At 37.3% G+C, this 14,737-nt stretch overlaps 1 protein-coding gene across 6 annotated transcripts in view; it reads left to right on the top strand.

Annotated features, from left to right (window-relative positions):
• The window catches only part of LOC126815028 (uncharacterized), a 31,778-nt gene extending 17,496 nt beyond the window's left edge, over positions 1 to 14,282 (top strand). For 2 of the 6 annotated variants that reach the window (XM_050540547.2, XM_050540549.2), the window contains exons 2-3: positions 8,810 to 8,846; positions 10,524 to 14,282. In XM_050540547.2, the coding sequence (XP_050396504.2) occupies positions 8,810 to 8,846; positions 10,524 to 11,741 (1,255 nt within the window). In that variant the 3' untranslated portion in view covers positions 11,742 to 14,282. Of the gene's footprint in view, positions 1 to 2,640; positions 2,688 to 3,706; positions 4,061 to 8,809; positions 8,847 to 9,412; positions 9,603 to 10,523 lie in introns of those variants that run through there. The other 4 variants (XM_056099603.1, XM_050540548.2, XM_050540550.2 and 1 more) reach the window with 4 other exon arrangements.
• The last annotated feature ends 455 nt before the right edge of the window (positions 14,283 to 14,737 follow it).

Raw genomic sequence — 14,737 nt, 5'->3', positions numbered from 1 at the left:
TTGACTAAATAATCTGGTAACTTAATCAAAAGTTTCTTATTTTCTCGTGGATCATCGAGAACTTTAAGACTATCAATAGAGTTCATACCAGATTCACACTGTCTGAGAAAGTCTGCAAATTTTCGAAGTGCCAAACCATCGCGAGGATATATCTTCGGCCAACTTTCTAGCTTGTCGCGAAAAACTTGCGAAATAATAAAGGGATTACCGAATCTTTCTTCTAATAAGGACTTTGCATCTTCAAAGGCGTTATCAGTTTGTAATAAAAAGTAACTCTCAACGGATTCACGTGCAACACCACTTAAATATTTTTTAAGATAAAACATTTTTTCGACCGGTTGAATATTCTTGTGTTCTATCAAAGAACGAAACCCAGATTTCCATGTTGGATACTTCAATGGATCGCCAGAAAATATTATAGGTTCAGGAGCTGGCAATTTACTTAAATTAACTTGTTCTGCAAACATTTTAGCAATTGATGATAAAGTTTCATTGTTACTAATGTTACCACCACAATTTTCCACTGAAACTTCAGTTGGCGAATATCTTGAGTCAGGAATGTTATTAATGTAACTTTGAACATATTGATTTACATCTTGATTAGCAGTAGGTAGAGGTACATGTACAAAATTACGTTGACGATCTTGACGCGCATTAATTTCAGGAGCATTGTGACTACATGTATTATGACGGCTTTTATCAGATTCACTACTGTCAGTCAAGACACAACTGTCTTCTCTTTCAACTTGATCTAAGGCTTGAAGTTTAGCTTCCGCCATATCCAAATCTCGTATCATCTGAATACGTGTAAGTTCTGACTGTTTCCTGGTTTCTTCCTCTAGATATTTGAGTTTTACTTTAAGTGCAGCAGCTTCAATAGCTATGTCAGCTTTTACAGAGTGCGACCGCGATGCAGCACTTCGTGTTTGAAGAGATCTCTTTGATGAAGAATGATGAGATGATTTTATCTTGTAGGTATCATTACCACCGGATGCCATTGTACTTGTATATAATTTATCCGAAATCGAAATCACCGATAATATACTGCTTATTAGAAATATTGTCAATGGTAAAGTTGCTGAATACATAACACCAGTCTCTTCTCAGTATGCGATATGAAGTGTCTACTCATATAACGCAAATGAATTAAAAGTTCGCCTACTTATAAACGAATGTGAATAAAGTTTTCACTGTAACAGCATGCCTCTATCGCTGAAGCAGCCAAATAATATTGACAGAGGAATGATGCTCTGCGGACGAATACTCTGAAGTCAATGCTTTCTACACTGAAACATTTAGCGAAATATAAACAACGACGTGTAGTTCTTCAATGTAATAAACTTTATATATTAAATAACAGCTACAAATATAAACAGTTCACACATCAGCTTACACAAATCAGGTCGCATACGCATGGGCCTACATAGCCTAATGAGAGAATTCGAATACGGATGAATTCCTCTTTTAATTCTGATTATAATCAACGTGCTACATATTATACTGAAGACATCATGGCTGAATATTACTCATTACTGACGATGCTGAATAATACTTGATTACATGCTGAATATTATATTCTGAAGCTTTCACTGAATATTACATGTACATTCTGAAGATTTCACTAAACATTACGTGAAAACTGAAATAAGAAAAATACATCGGATTACCATGCAGTACTGATTAACTAACTTTAATGACAACAATGAACACAACGTAAACAATACGTAGCCCTGTTCAAAGGCCAAGGACGATGACACTGACAGACGACAGCGGACGACAGCGTTGTCTCCACGAATTATAAACCTGACTTAATGTGACTAAAAACATTGCCTGGCAAAGCACACAATAATACTGACATGTACTTAAACATACAATAAACATATTAGCATACTATAAATATATAAATTATGTGTTTATAAAACGTAATAACCTTTTTGACTTCACCCCTTTCCCGATTTCATGCATTTGGCTGCCATGATGATCTACGAAAGACCACGTATTTTGAGGGAAGCTTATTAGGTAAACATAATAAACTTAACTAAATGCCTATAATCATAATTTGATTCCCTGAATAAATATCTACATATTTAATACTCAAACTAATAATATATAAACTATGATATTATACAAGCTTAAGACGTAAAGGCAAAATTAAAGAGAAACAACAAACAACATCAATTAATTCTCCCTTTAATAGGAAATTAGCCGACAAACAGCCAGTAGACAAAGTTAGCAATCGGAACACTTCGTCTATCGCACGACTACCGTTACAGGCCTCAAGGTTATAAAACCTTACGTCAGATATAAATTAGATAGGCATTGAAATCTAACAATGGAGTGTGTGTGTGTGTGTGTGGGCGGGGGGGGGGGGGGTGAATGATCTGTCGAGTCAACTGGTGTGGTTTCGATTCCCCGGTTGTACATGACATGAGTAGGGTCGCGTGTCCAACCTCGTGGCTTTTCTCCGGGTCCTCCGGCCCCCCCCCCCCCTCTGCTAATGACCCCTACGCGCAAGCGAAATATTGAAATAAAATTAAACCATATGTTAGTCCCGAAATGACCTAGTTTGTATCGAGTGGACATTAAACCCCATTTCTCTTTGTCTCTCTCTTTCAGCCAATGGCTATTACTTCAGATATAATTTAGACTAAGCATTGAAGTCTAACAATGGAGGAGATTAAGAATAGGTAATGGATCAAACACTCTAACAAACGAACTATTGTTTTAGATTTCAACTTATAAGCAATATATTATATAGTTTAATTGTCAATGTGTCCTAGTTATCTATTAAATATTTTTTCAAACTGTATGCCACATGCAGAGTGCGCTATGATAGAATGGATCGGATCTCCCTCTTTCTTGTTCATATATTTGTTGAACTATTTATGTTTAATAAATCACATAGAAGTTACTTGAACTCAGTCTTAATTGAATAAGACCAGAAATGAAATGAAATGGGGTTTAACGTCCTACTGTTCTGCTCCTAACTAGGCTAATGAAGACGGGCATACGCCATACAGTGTGCTATGAGGGAAATTTTGCCCGGACAGCGGCACTATCGCACTCCGGGCTACTCTTATATCGAATTCCAACTGTCAAGGAATCTTTCCACGCCACTGTGTACGCGGAACCTCGGGTTTTCGTCTCGTCCGAATGACAAGACAGCTGCCCTTGTCAGGTCCTCCGTCCTGCATCACTGACAATGGGTAACCACGCCGGAAAATCTGTGTGAACTTTTTCTGCCAATGCAGGGATCGAACACCCGACCTCCAGGCTTGCGAGCCAGCGTCTTATCAGTGATGCAGGACGGAGGACCTGACAAGGACAGCTGTCTAGTCGTTCGGATGGGAGGAAAAACCGAGGCCGCGTATACACATTGGCGTGCACGTAAAAAATTCCTTGACAGTTGGAATTCGATATAAGAGTAGCCCGGAGTGCCGCTGTGTGGGCAAAATTTCCCTCATAGCACACTGTATGGCGTATGTCCGTCTTCATTAACCCAGTTTGGAGCAGAACAGTAGGGGCGTTAAACCCCATTTCATTTCATTTCAGTGTCTTGATTCTATAAATAGATTCAGGTGAAAAGGGTCAAAATCGATATTGTTTCTATGGCGACAGATTACGCGTCGCCACCCGGAACAGTTGCAAGGTACTGATGTGTTTGTGGCTGAATTAGGTTTTATTCAGTCTCGCTAATTATAGATGCGAATTTTCAGGTAACCATTGATGTCTATTCGACCATAACGGGTTTAATTAGTGAATACCTGCGTTGCCCCAGGTCAGGAAACAAGCCCGTGTTCAATTATAACCATCGCTCATTCACCTTGTTGTTAATGTTTAGATACGTCATGTGACCACGGTTACCTTTCAATGATTTGATTACCTGCCATGTTCTACCGTAAACGGATATATTTGATCAGTGGTAGTTTTATATATCTTGTTGGTCAATTCATATCTTACACACCACCTTCAGTAACCCGGATGTCAGGGATAGAACATTACTGGGTGTTGCGACTTAGTTTACACACCTGGACCGTGGACTTTATTAACCAGAACTAAGGTATTGATTGTTGCTACCATTTTTATTCTTATTTTCCATTCTTCTTTTTTAAGCATAATTTAATCCAAGACAAATCTCCACTTGTCCAGTTTAAAAGTTGTTTCAGGTCGCTATAAATGAAATGAAATGGTTTTTAACGTCCGACATTTCCAGATCGCTGTAAGGTGATCCTAATGCTTTGTTCTTGATTCGATAGTTTATTTTAAACATACAATATTCAAGAGCTAAATGGGCCTATTGCAGGTCTTTATTTGGGCCTGAAATGTTATATAAATTATTTAGACATTTATTAACATGAAAAGACCATAATCAACTTTCGATACCATCGTATGTGTCGGATGTGCTGCTCAACGCTCATTGATAATTTAATCCAAAAATTGATAATCGAGACTGTCTTTTATCGCACCAACTTCAGTAATAATGATTGAATTGAGTCTAGGCCTAAAATTCAAACGCTAATATCCGGGTCTGAATGGAGCAATTTTAAATTTTCAGCATATTCCCTTCACATTATCTAGCTATGAACTACTGTAGTGAGAACTGCTAGCTCTTGATCTAATCATCCATAATGTATCTTTAATACAACGTTTTATTCCCTAGCCATGTAATATTACATTTATCACAGGTCTCTGTGTATTGACAACTGTCCAACCTCGTGGGTTTTCTCCGGGTCCTCCGGTTTCCCCCCACTGCTAAAGACCCCTACGCGCAAGCGAATTATTGAAATAAAATTAAACCATATGTTAGTCCCAAAATGACCTAGTTTGTGTCGAGTGGACGTTAAACCCCATTTCTCTCTCTCTCTCTCTCTCTCTCTCTCGTATTGACATTTGACAACACAAACCTGTTTATACAATACATGTATACACACATGCGTAACCCACCCTAACCCTAACCGTAGGTTACATATGAATTAAATGATATCCATACCATTATACTTCTCAAAACTGGCTAGACTGACAAAGGGGCATTACTCCATTAGGCAAGATTCCGTTCTCGCTGCCATGAGCATGATTCGTGTACCTATTGTCATATTGTGGAAAATTCTACATCATTGTGGTCTGAAGCCTTATGTGTAAGCAGACACAAGTTGTCTCCCTTATGTTGTAGTTCTTCTGCCTTTTAGAGTAATAAAGATAGAGATTGGAATTCTAACATGGAGAATGGTTGATTTTTGTTTTCACCCACATTTAAGGGTAATTATCTCGTGAGTGTGCATTCATGGTATCAGAGTTCCGAATTATTGAACCATCTCGAAGCGATACATTTTTGACTTTGTTTTGACAACTAGTATCTTCTACGTCCTATGTTATGAACTGACATGCAGTCTTTAGAATTTTAAGACAAAAAATTAAGCTTTTAGTGGAACGTGTTTTACAAAATCTCAACACCGTAACGGTATTGTATAGTCAAAAAATATTTTAAATTAACCAGAAAACGCAAAAACATTCACCCTTCTGAAAAGATGAAGGGGATTACACTTCAAAAATAAAATTTCTTTTTATATCGTCATAATTTCTTTGCTGTAATTTGTAGTTTATACCACTTACCACAAATCACTCCACATTTTGTAATTGTATTAAAGTGTAGCGCAATAAAAACATGATTTTGTATTTGATTTCTTGATTCAGTAACACAGACTGATCAATTAGTATTTCTGTCCGCTTATAAAATGGTTCTTTAACTTTAAGAAAAAGTAGCAATGAGAGATTTTACACTTTGTGACGGTGTTGAATTCCCGTGACGGTGTTGAAATTATGTGACGGTGTTGAGATAACATAATATGCCCTTATACGAAATGATAATGCTCAGATTTATATTTTTAAATTGGTGACTTTATATAATAAACAATAACCTTATATTAGATATTATAAAAAAAAAGTATGTTTACATAACAGTTTGCTACTTTACAAAAAAATATATATATTAAACCTTTCAAGAACACGTAATTTATTGAACATTTTATTCCAGACACAATCAAAACTCTTTGAATATTTGATCGATATTATCGGGAGCACATTAAAATCTTGATAAAATACTGATTTAACACTAATTAATTATACGGTTGGCATAAAAACCATGCGGTTGGAAATAAAATGTATGGGAAGTAAATAAAATATACGGGTGGTAAGTAAAACACATGGTTGGAAATGAAATATATGGGTAGTAAATAAAATATACGGGTGTCAAATAAAACACACGGTTGGAAATGAAATATATGGGTAGTAAATGAAATATACGGGTGTCAAATAAAACACACGGTTGGAAATGAAATATATTGGTAGCACCCCGTATAACTAAAATTGGTCGACAATAAAAAATTTCGCCCCATGTGAAAAAAATCATCGGTATTTGATATCGGATTCGCAGTGTTTACGGATTTTATCCAGATTTCTGGATTTTTTACCTTTTTCAGATCTTCAAAGAGGACTATTTTGAGGTTTTCTGCTCAAATTTTCTTCAAATGAGGGGTCTTGCATGAAAATTGACCGATTTCTTCGGTGTGAAAGGGAGAAAGACGATTGACGAGGCTGCCCAAAGTGCAGGAAATAGCGTTTCCGGCAGTTCAATTTGAAAATTTTTCTCGAAGCCCCCCTAGATATACATTGTCCGTCATTTTTACAGCACCCCTGAGAACACTTCCCCCTCCCACCCTAGACAAAATCGAAATTCTCATTTCTCAAGACATAACAACAGATCATATTATAACAGTCGATTTTCTTCAAGTCGTCAAGATTTTTCTCCAAATCACCGAGAATTTTCTCTAAGACGTCAAGATTTTTTTCAAAGTCATAGGAATCGTCAAATTGTCTGTGACTACTGTGGAACGCCTAACCATACTTGGCGCTCTTGTTTCGTCCGCCAAAGGCACATGACTGACAAACATAATCAGGATTTTTAATACAGGGAATTTGTTCCATTGCTCCGAATAAATTCCCGATGTCATCATCACAGACCAAACCTTTAAACATACAATTGTCAAAACGTAATTATTGTAAAGGTAATTTCCCTGATGGACATTCTGCTTTACTTTTGTTTGATAGTGGTGCTACTCGATTACTAATCTCATCATTTACTATTGAGTCATCTTCATATCTCAGTAGTTTACCACTTCATACATTAGAACAATCCCTAAAATTTAGAATGGCTAATGGTCAACTAATAGTTTGTTCTCATTCGCTACAACTTGAGATAGTTATTCAAGGTCATACTTTAGTTTTTGAAGTGTACATTGCTTCCAATCTTGATGGAATTGATTTGATCGTTGGTCAAGAGACATTGGCAAAGTTGGATGCCAACCTTAGTTTTAATAACAATGTTTTGCAGTGTAAATCTACCAACATTTCATTCTCAACATCTAATTCAATCTATGTCAAACCCAATCAGCAACGTTATGTTACTGTTCATGGTAAAATTCCAGGTATTTTTCGCAATCGCGAGGTTTTACTGACATGTAATAGTAAGATTAAAACTGCTTGTCCTTCAACATTTCTTATCAAGCTAAAAAGAAATAGTGCTGTGATTCCAATATGTAATACAACTTCCAAGACATTACATATTCCATCATCTAGACCTATATCCCATGTTTCTCTACATGACATTTTCGTTTGTGACTCTATTAATATATCTACAGAATATGAGTCTAATTATACCAGTCATTCATCAGACTCTGTATTTCGCTCTACAATTGACCTTACCAAAAGTCTTCTTACAGCCAACCAGAAAGACAATTTCTACCAGCTTTTGACTAAACATAAAGAAGCATTCAGCTTGAATGGCGAAATCGGAAAATGTCCCAATATCCAAGTTGATATTGACGTCACTGATGACAAACCTTTTTATATTAGGCCTTACCCTAAAACTGAAAAAGAAAAACGTATAGTTGATCAAGAGTTACAGAAATTAGTGAAGTTAGGAATACTTGCAGTTGGTAGTCAAGCCTACACATCACCTGTATTGATTCTTCCAAATAAGGGAACCAATGAAAAGCGAGTCGTTGTAGATTTCAGATATTTAAATTCGCGGATTAAGCGCTTAAAACATCCGTTTCCACTGTTGACAGACACTCTGAAGAGAATTGATAACTCTTCACCAGCCGTTCTTAGTTGTTTAGATCTTAAGTCGGCCTTCTTTTCCCTTCCTTTATCGCCTAAGGCCCAACAGTACACAGGCATATCTTCATACTCTGGTGGAAAACATTACTATTTTAAGAGACTAACACAAGGATTATGTATATCTCCAGCGGTTTTTCAATCAACAGTTGATAATGTTTTAGCAACTATTCCAGGTAGTTATGACTTCTGTATCGCACACCATGATGATATAATTGTTATAATAATAATAATAATTGATATAATAAGTCTGGAATGGTTCTTCAATCTTTTAATTACTGGAACTTATCTCTTACAAATGACAATAATTCAATACATACAATTTACACTTACAGCACAGTGGATGACCGACGTAGCTGCTACTAAGTCGGATGACCTAATGACTACCTATTGATGTGCATATTCTAACTATAAATGGATAAGCTCAAGTGTTGACATCAAAACATATACTATTCAGGATTATCCCTAGAGACAGTAACATACATAAACAATAATGGATTAAGTACTTAACTAATTGGCTTCTACCCTGATTGATAACAAACCATGACACATTAAATACTATTTAAAACTGACTGGTCATTGTGCCTGGTCATATACCCTCTTCACTTCAATTAAAATCTGCATTTCTTTTCTTCAGACAACGCTGTCAAAATATGAACTGTCTAAAATATCAGGTAAGGTAGCCTTTCATAATATTATTTTGGCCTATATTAATATTAATTTTGTAAAAGCTTAAAAGACCTAGTTTGTGTCGATGTTAATCCCCATCTGCCCCTCCCTCTCTCTCTCTCTCTCTCTCATAATATTATTTTGGCCTACATCAATATTTTTAACTTTATAAAAGCTTAATGCGCACCTAGAAATTTATCCTCCGTTTATGTGGATGGGGAATAAACTTGAATTTTCACACACATCGTGTCCGCGGAGATTTCCCATCTTCTGCCCCTTGTCTTGGGTTAGTGCTCAATGATAGGCCAGCTCAATTTTTCGTCATAGGTCAGGACTAGCGCTAATCCTAACATCGGACCTAGCCCCAATGCTTACCCTAACCCTAACCTTATTTACATCTTGGCGACCTTGACAAAAATTGACCTGGCCTTAATTTTTAGATTTAGCTCTTGGCTTGGGCCATTCAAAGCACTAAATACAGCTCAATGGGGTTTAACTTATTGTTTTCATTTTTACAACTGATATATTTCGTTTCATTTTTTATACTTTCGATGGACTACACTACATGAAGCTGACCAATTGTAGTAGGAGGTCGCGTCAGAGGTCATACGAGCGTCTTTTGACCTATGACGTCAGACATTGATTAATCAACCATCGTTGACGTTTCTAGTGGTTTACCCACAGTTCCGTGTACAGTACGCAAAGAACTCGCCGTAACAGACCGCCTGATTGGCTAATACCACAAATCAAGCAGAACGCCGGTAATATAACAACTCTTCCAGATCCTAGTGTAGTGAAGACAAGTAAAACGAAATTTTGAAATATAAAAAACGAAACAGCTGTCTAGTCGTTCGGATGGGACGAAAAGCCGAGGTAACGTGTACACATTGGCGTGCACGTAAAAGATCCCTTGACGGTTGGAATTCGATATAAGAGTAGGCCGTAGTGCCGCTGTCCGGGCAAAATTTCCCTCATAGCACACTGTATGGCGTATGCCCGTCTTCATTAGCTGTCCTTGTCAGGCCCTCCATCCTGCATTACTGACAAGGGGAAACCACGCCGGAAAATCTGGATGAACTTTCTCGCCCAATGCAGGGATCGAACACCCGACCTCCAGGCTAGCGAGCCAGCGTCTACCCACTTAGCCACGTGATCCCCTAGAGTTGATTATAAGCTTGTCATGTGAATAAATGTCTAAAGAAAGACCTGCAGTAGGCAGATTTAGCTCTTATATACTTTATCTTTAAACATACATTATGCAAGAGCTAAATCGGCCTATTGCAGGTCTTTCTTTAGGTCTGAAATGTTATATAAACTATTAATTAGACATTAATTAACTTATCCAGACCATAATCAACTCTCGATGTCATTGCTAGCCTGCGATATTTACTGGATTAGGATCGCTTTTGCTGCTCAACTTTCATTCATGATTAAATCATGAAATGGATAATGGAGATTATGTTACCGACTTTAGTAATGATGATCGACGCTAGGCCGAAAATTCAATCGCTAAATTCTCGGTTCAGAGTGGATCAATTTGACTGAAATTTTCAGCAAATTCCCTTTACATTATCTAGTTTTTAACTATTATAGTGAGAACTGCCAGCTCTTTATCTAATCTCCCATAATGTATCTTTAACTATTTAACAAATAAACTACAAACTCTCTTTTATATTTTACAGGGCGTCAGAATATGGATTATAATTGGAATTTTTGTTTTGAGTACCGTAGTGTTCGTACGCTTTGACAAAGTTCTGTTTTCAACCGTATACACTCTTCCTATGGGAGCAGAATTTTATAACACAACACGCTTATTATCGACGTCAGGGAAAACGTCATCTTCAAACGTCAGTGTGTCTACCGCGAAAGCGCAGACGCCTGGTGCTAAACCAACTAGTATATCCACTACGTTAAAATTTGTGAACACGACAGTAAAAAACGAAACGAAAGGCCCAGATAAGTACGTATTTTATGTGTGTGATGGTGGAAATTTGTGTGGCGGTTTTGGGGACCGACAGAAGGGGATAGTAGCTGCTTATCTTATATCGCTAATGATGGAAAGAAAATTTGGTGTTTGGTTTACAAAACCGTGTAACCTAAACACCATGTTCGACCCCAATATAGTCCAGTGGAACATTAATCCGGATACACTGAAAACTAGATCCTCTAAAAAGATAGTCGCCATTGATGGTTACTCTGCCCAGTTACGCGAGAAGTTGAAGAGCATGGATTTAAACAAGGAGTACAAAGAAGACGTTTTATATTTTTCTTTAAATCTGGAATTTGTGCGTTTTATAAAAGAAAATAAATTATACAAAAAACAATTGGGATGGATGGACCAACTTTCTGTGTCTGAAGTGTATAAGATAGTCTGGGAACGCTTATTTAAACTTAAACCAGATCTCCAGAAACGAATAGAACCTTTTCAGCAGCTCAAAACGAAAGGTTTAAAAGTTGTTGGGGCTCAGATCCGAATGGGGAGGAACCCCTCGGTCCCGACTGACTCGGAAATAAGGAATAATATAAACAATATTCAAATTTTGTGGAATTTTTATAAGAAATACAACGATTCTTCGAAATACAGGATTTTTATTACAACCGATAGTGAAAATGTGAGGCTAAAAGCTAAAGAGTTGTTTCCCGCTGTATTCATGGATATTGCCGGAAAAATTGTTCATGTTGAACGAAGTAGCGGTTCAGACGTTTGTGAAGGATTTAAGAAAGTTATTTTAGATCAAGTCGTGTTAAGTTTATGCGATGTTTTAGTCGTTAGTAAAAGTGGTTTTGGTAGAATTGGAGCGTTTTTTAGACATGATGAAAATAGTTTGTATTGTTTAAAACTGGACAAGCTAGTCCGTTGTACGACTCAGTCGCCTTATTTTTCCGAAACGTCTTGGTAATCCGTCAATAAAAATTGTGATAAGAATCAGGAATGGGGTGTGCGAACTGTTCTGTTGCACAGGACCCGCAACTAAGGGGAGCCCGATAATTTTAAGAATTCACCATGACGACAAAACTAATTTCTCTTTCCGAAACAGAGCATGCCTTAGAGTTATTTTCCAGGGAAAGACCAACACATAGAATTAGTTTTGATTTAGCATGGGATTAACTTAAAAAGGAAAAGAGCTTCAGACATTGAAAGCTTTGTATGATAAAACACTCTTCACATGTGTCTTCATGGGCGCCGCCATTTGTAATCCGGTAACTTGAAAGTATAGTTTCAATGGCGGACTTCGTCATACCGCCGAGGCTAGATGTAGGGTACTGGAGTCTGCCGAGGTTTGCCGAGTGTACAATATTGTGACGCAGAAAGTTTAATTTTCAAAAGGAATATCAGTAGGACTACAAAAATGATTCAGTTCCGTTCAGCATATCTCCATAATCAGACCATGTTGTTTGTCCAGTGGTAGTCCAAATCTTTTGGCTGGTAGATAACTATTGGTTGTGAGCATTTAGCCTGAACCTTCTAGCTGGTATAGGCCCTATAACTACTGACCGTTAGCATTGTGTCTGAACCTTCTGGCTGGTATAGGCCCTATAACTACTGACCGTTAGCATTGTGTCTGAACCTTCTGGCTGGTATAGGCCCTATAACTATTGGCCGTGAGCATTTAGCCTGAACCTTCTGGCTGGTATAGGCCCTATAACTATTGGCCGTGAGCATTTAGTCCGAACCTTCTGGCTGGTATAGGCCCTATAACTATTGGCCGTGAGCATTTAGCCTGAACCTTCTGGCTGGTATAGGCCCTATAACTGCTGACCGTTAGCATTGTGTCTGAATCGTCTGGCTGGTATAGGCCCTTACTATTGGCCGTGAGCATTTAGTCCGAACCTTCTGGCTGGTATAGGCTCTAACTATTGAACGTGAGCATTTAGTTCGAACCGTCAGGCTGGTATAGTCCCTAACTATTGCTAGAGCATTTGAACTGTTATCTGTTAAATGTTCCCAGTAAAGATATATCCTACACGTGGACCATTCCATATATGATGTAGACTAGATTGTATTTATTTCAAGGGGATCCAGAAAGGAGCCAAGCGTTTTTTGTTGTTTTTTAACATTACATTCCATTAGAACATTATCTAGTACACTAACGATAAATGAGATGTTATATTCACGATAAGCCATACACTATCAGGGGCTGATTGGGTAGCTCTTCGACCCACGACCCAACTAGTTTCCTTGGGCCCCAATGGTGGTGGAAGAATATGTGACCTATATCGAGGAAACGAAACTGGCTTGATTCACCTTTTACGCACCCACTCTCCTCTGATTAAGGCCATTATATTTTTCAATAGAAAAAATTGTCTTTCCAATCGGTGCCGTCGTATGGTCGTTAGTATAATAATTGCATGTATGAACAAGGAGTCATATGTTCGCCATTTTGTTACCCAAGTTGAAACAGGCATTATGTAAGAGCTAAATCTGCCTATTGTAGATCTTTCTTTGGGCCGTAAATGATATATAAATTATTAATTAGACATTTATTAACATCACAAGACCATAATCAACTCTCGATGCCATTGGATTGCTCCGATTTTAAGTAGATTAGAACGGTTTAACCATTGATTTAATTGAAACAATGGAGAAGCGAGGTTGAGACTGAAATGGCCAGTCCCGTGGTTGCGATCAAGGCACACATCTTGTCAAAATAAAGTAATTTGAATGAAATTTTCAATATATTCATTTTGAATTATCTATTTTTGAACTATTATAGTGAGGAGGACTAGTTGATATTAGATTTGTATATATTTTTGGGTTTAAGTTGTTGTTGAAAATATATGAAATAACATTGTTATATTATGGTATTTTTATTGTTTTTCGGTTTTAGATAATATAAGTTAAACCACACTAAAATGAATTTCTGTCCTTCGGGGAAAAAGACTTAGGACCTATTTAAAAACCAAAAGTACTTGATTGTGCTGTTCAAACGCTTTTCATTCGTTCCAAATTTGTAAGTTTATAAATTTTAAACAAAACATCTTTCAAGTGGCTATTTCGGTTGTATGTGACAAGGAGAAGGGTCGCCTGTCCAATCTCTTGGGTTTTCTCTGGGTCCTCCGATTTCCTCCCACTGCTAAAGACGCCTACGCGCAAGCGAATTATTGAACCATATGTTAGTCCCGAAGTGACGTTAAACGTCATTTCTCCCTCCCTCCCACAGCTACCCTATCCGCCCCTAAACACTCCCACATGACTGAAGGACCTGTAGGTCCTGTCACAGACGGTCTTGCCTACTTAGTTTTTTATTTAAACATACATTATGCAAGAGCCAAATCTGCCTATTGCAGGTCTTTCTTTATTAGGCCTTAAATATTTATATAAACTGTCATCTCTTTATCTTATCTTTCATAATCAATGTCACTTTAATGATTGTTAATCACGATTTGTTAAAATTGCATTACTCATGTATTTACACAGAGAAAATAAACCGTTATCTTTTGTTGAAGGTCTTTTGTTATATCTTGAAGAATACTCTTATTGTGTTGTTGGGGGTAATACGCAAATATAATTCACTGTTTATTCAAACAAAGAAAACTTACATTCAAATTACAACCGTAGAAACTGAAACAAAAAACCCAAAAGAATCCCGCTTAAATGGGAATGATCTCCCCTTACTAAACATGCATACGTCGACTGTCTACAAGTAGACATTACGCTAATTGACCGACATTTTAATTCCTAAATCGACAATTTTACCGAAAGCACTAAGTAAGTATACTTCGCGAATTTTGAGAAGTATTTATTTCGCTTCCATTTTAAAAAATTGAAAAGCTTTATTTAGTCTATGTGAAATAGTCTCGGTCACCCAGAACATTCTAGTCTTCAGCGGATTGGGGGTCAGGGACCGTTTTCCGTATTTGACGAAAAGTCCATTGCCCATGCGTAACCGGCAGT

Source organism: Patella vulgata, chromosome 3 (assembly GCF_932274485.2).
Source record: "Patella vulgata chromosome 3, xgPatVulg1.2, whole genome shotgun sequence".
Classification (NCBI taxonomy): Eukaryota; Metazoa; Mollusca; class Gastropoda; family Patellidae; genus Patella; species Patella vulgata.
The sequence above is the reverse complement of the archived record's forward strand: the minus strand, read 5'-3'. Positions and strand labels throughout refer to the sequence as shown.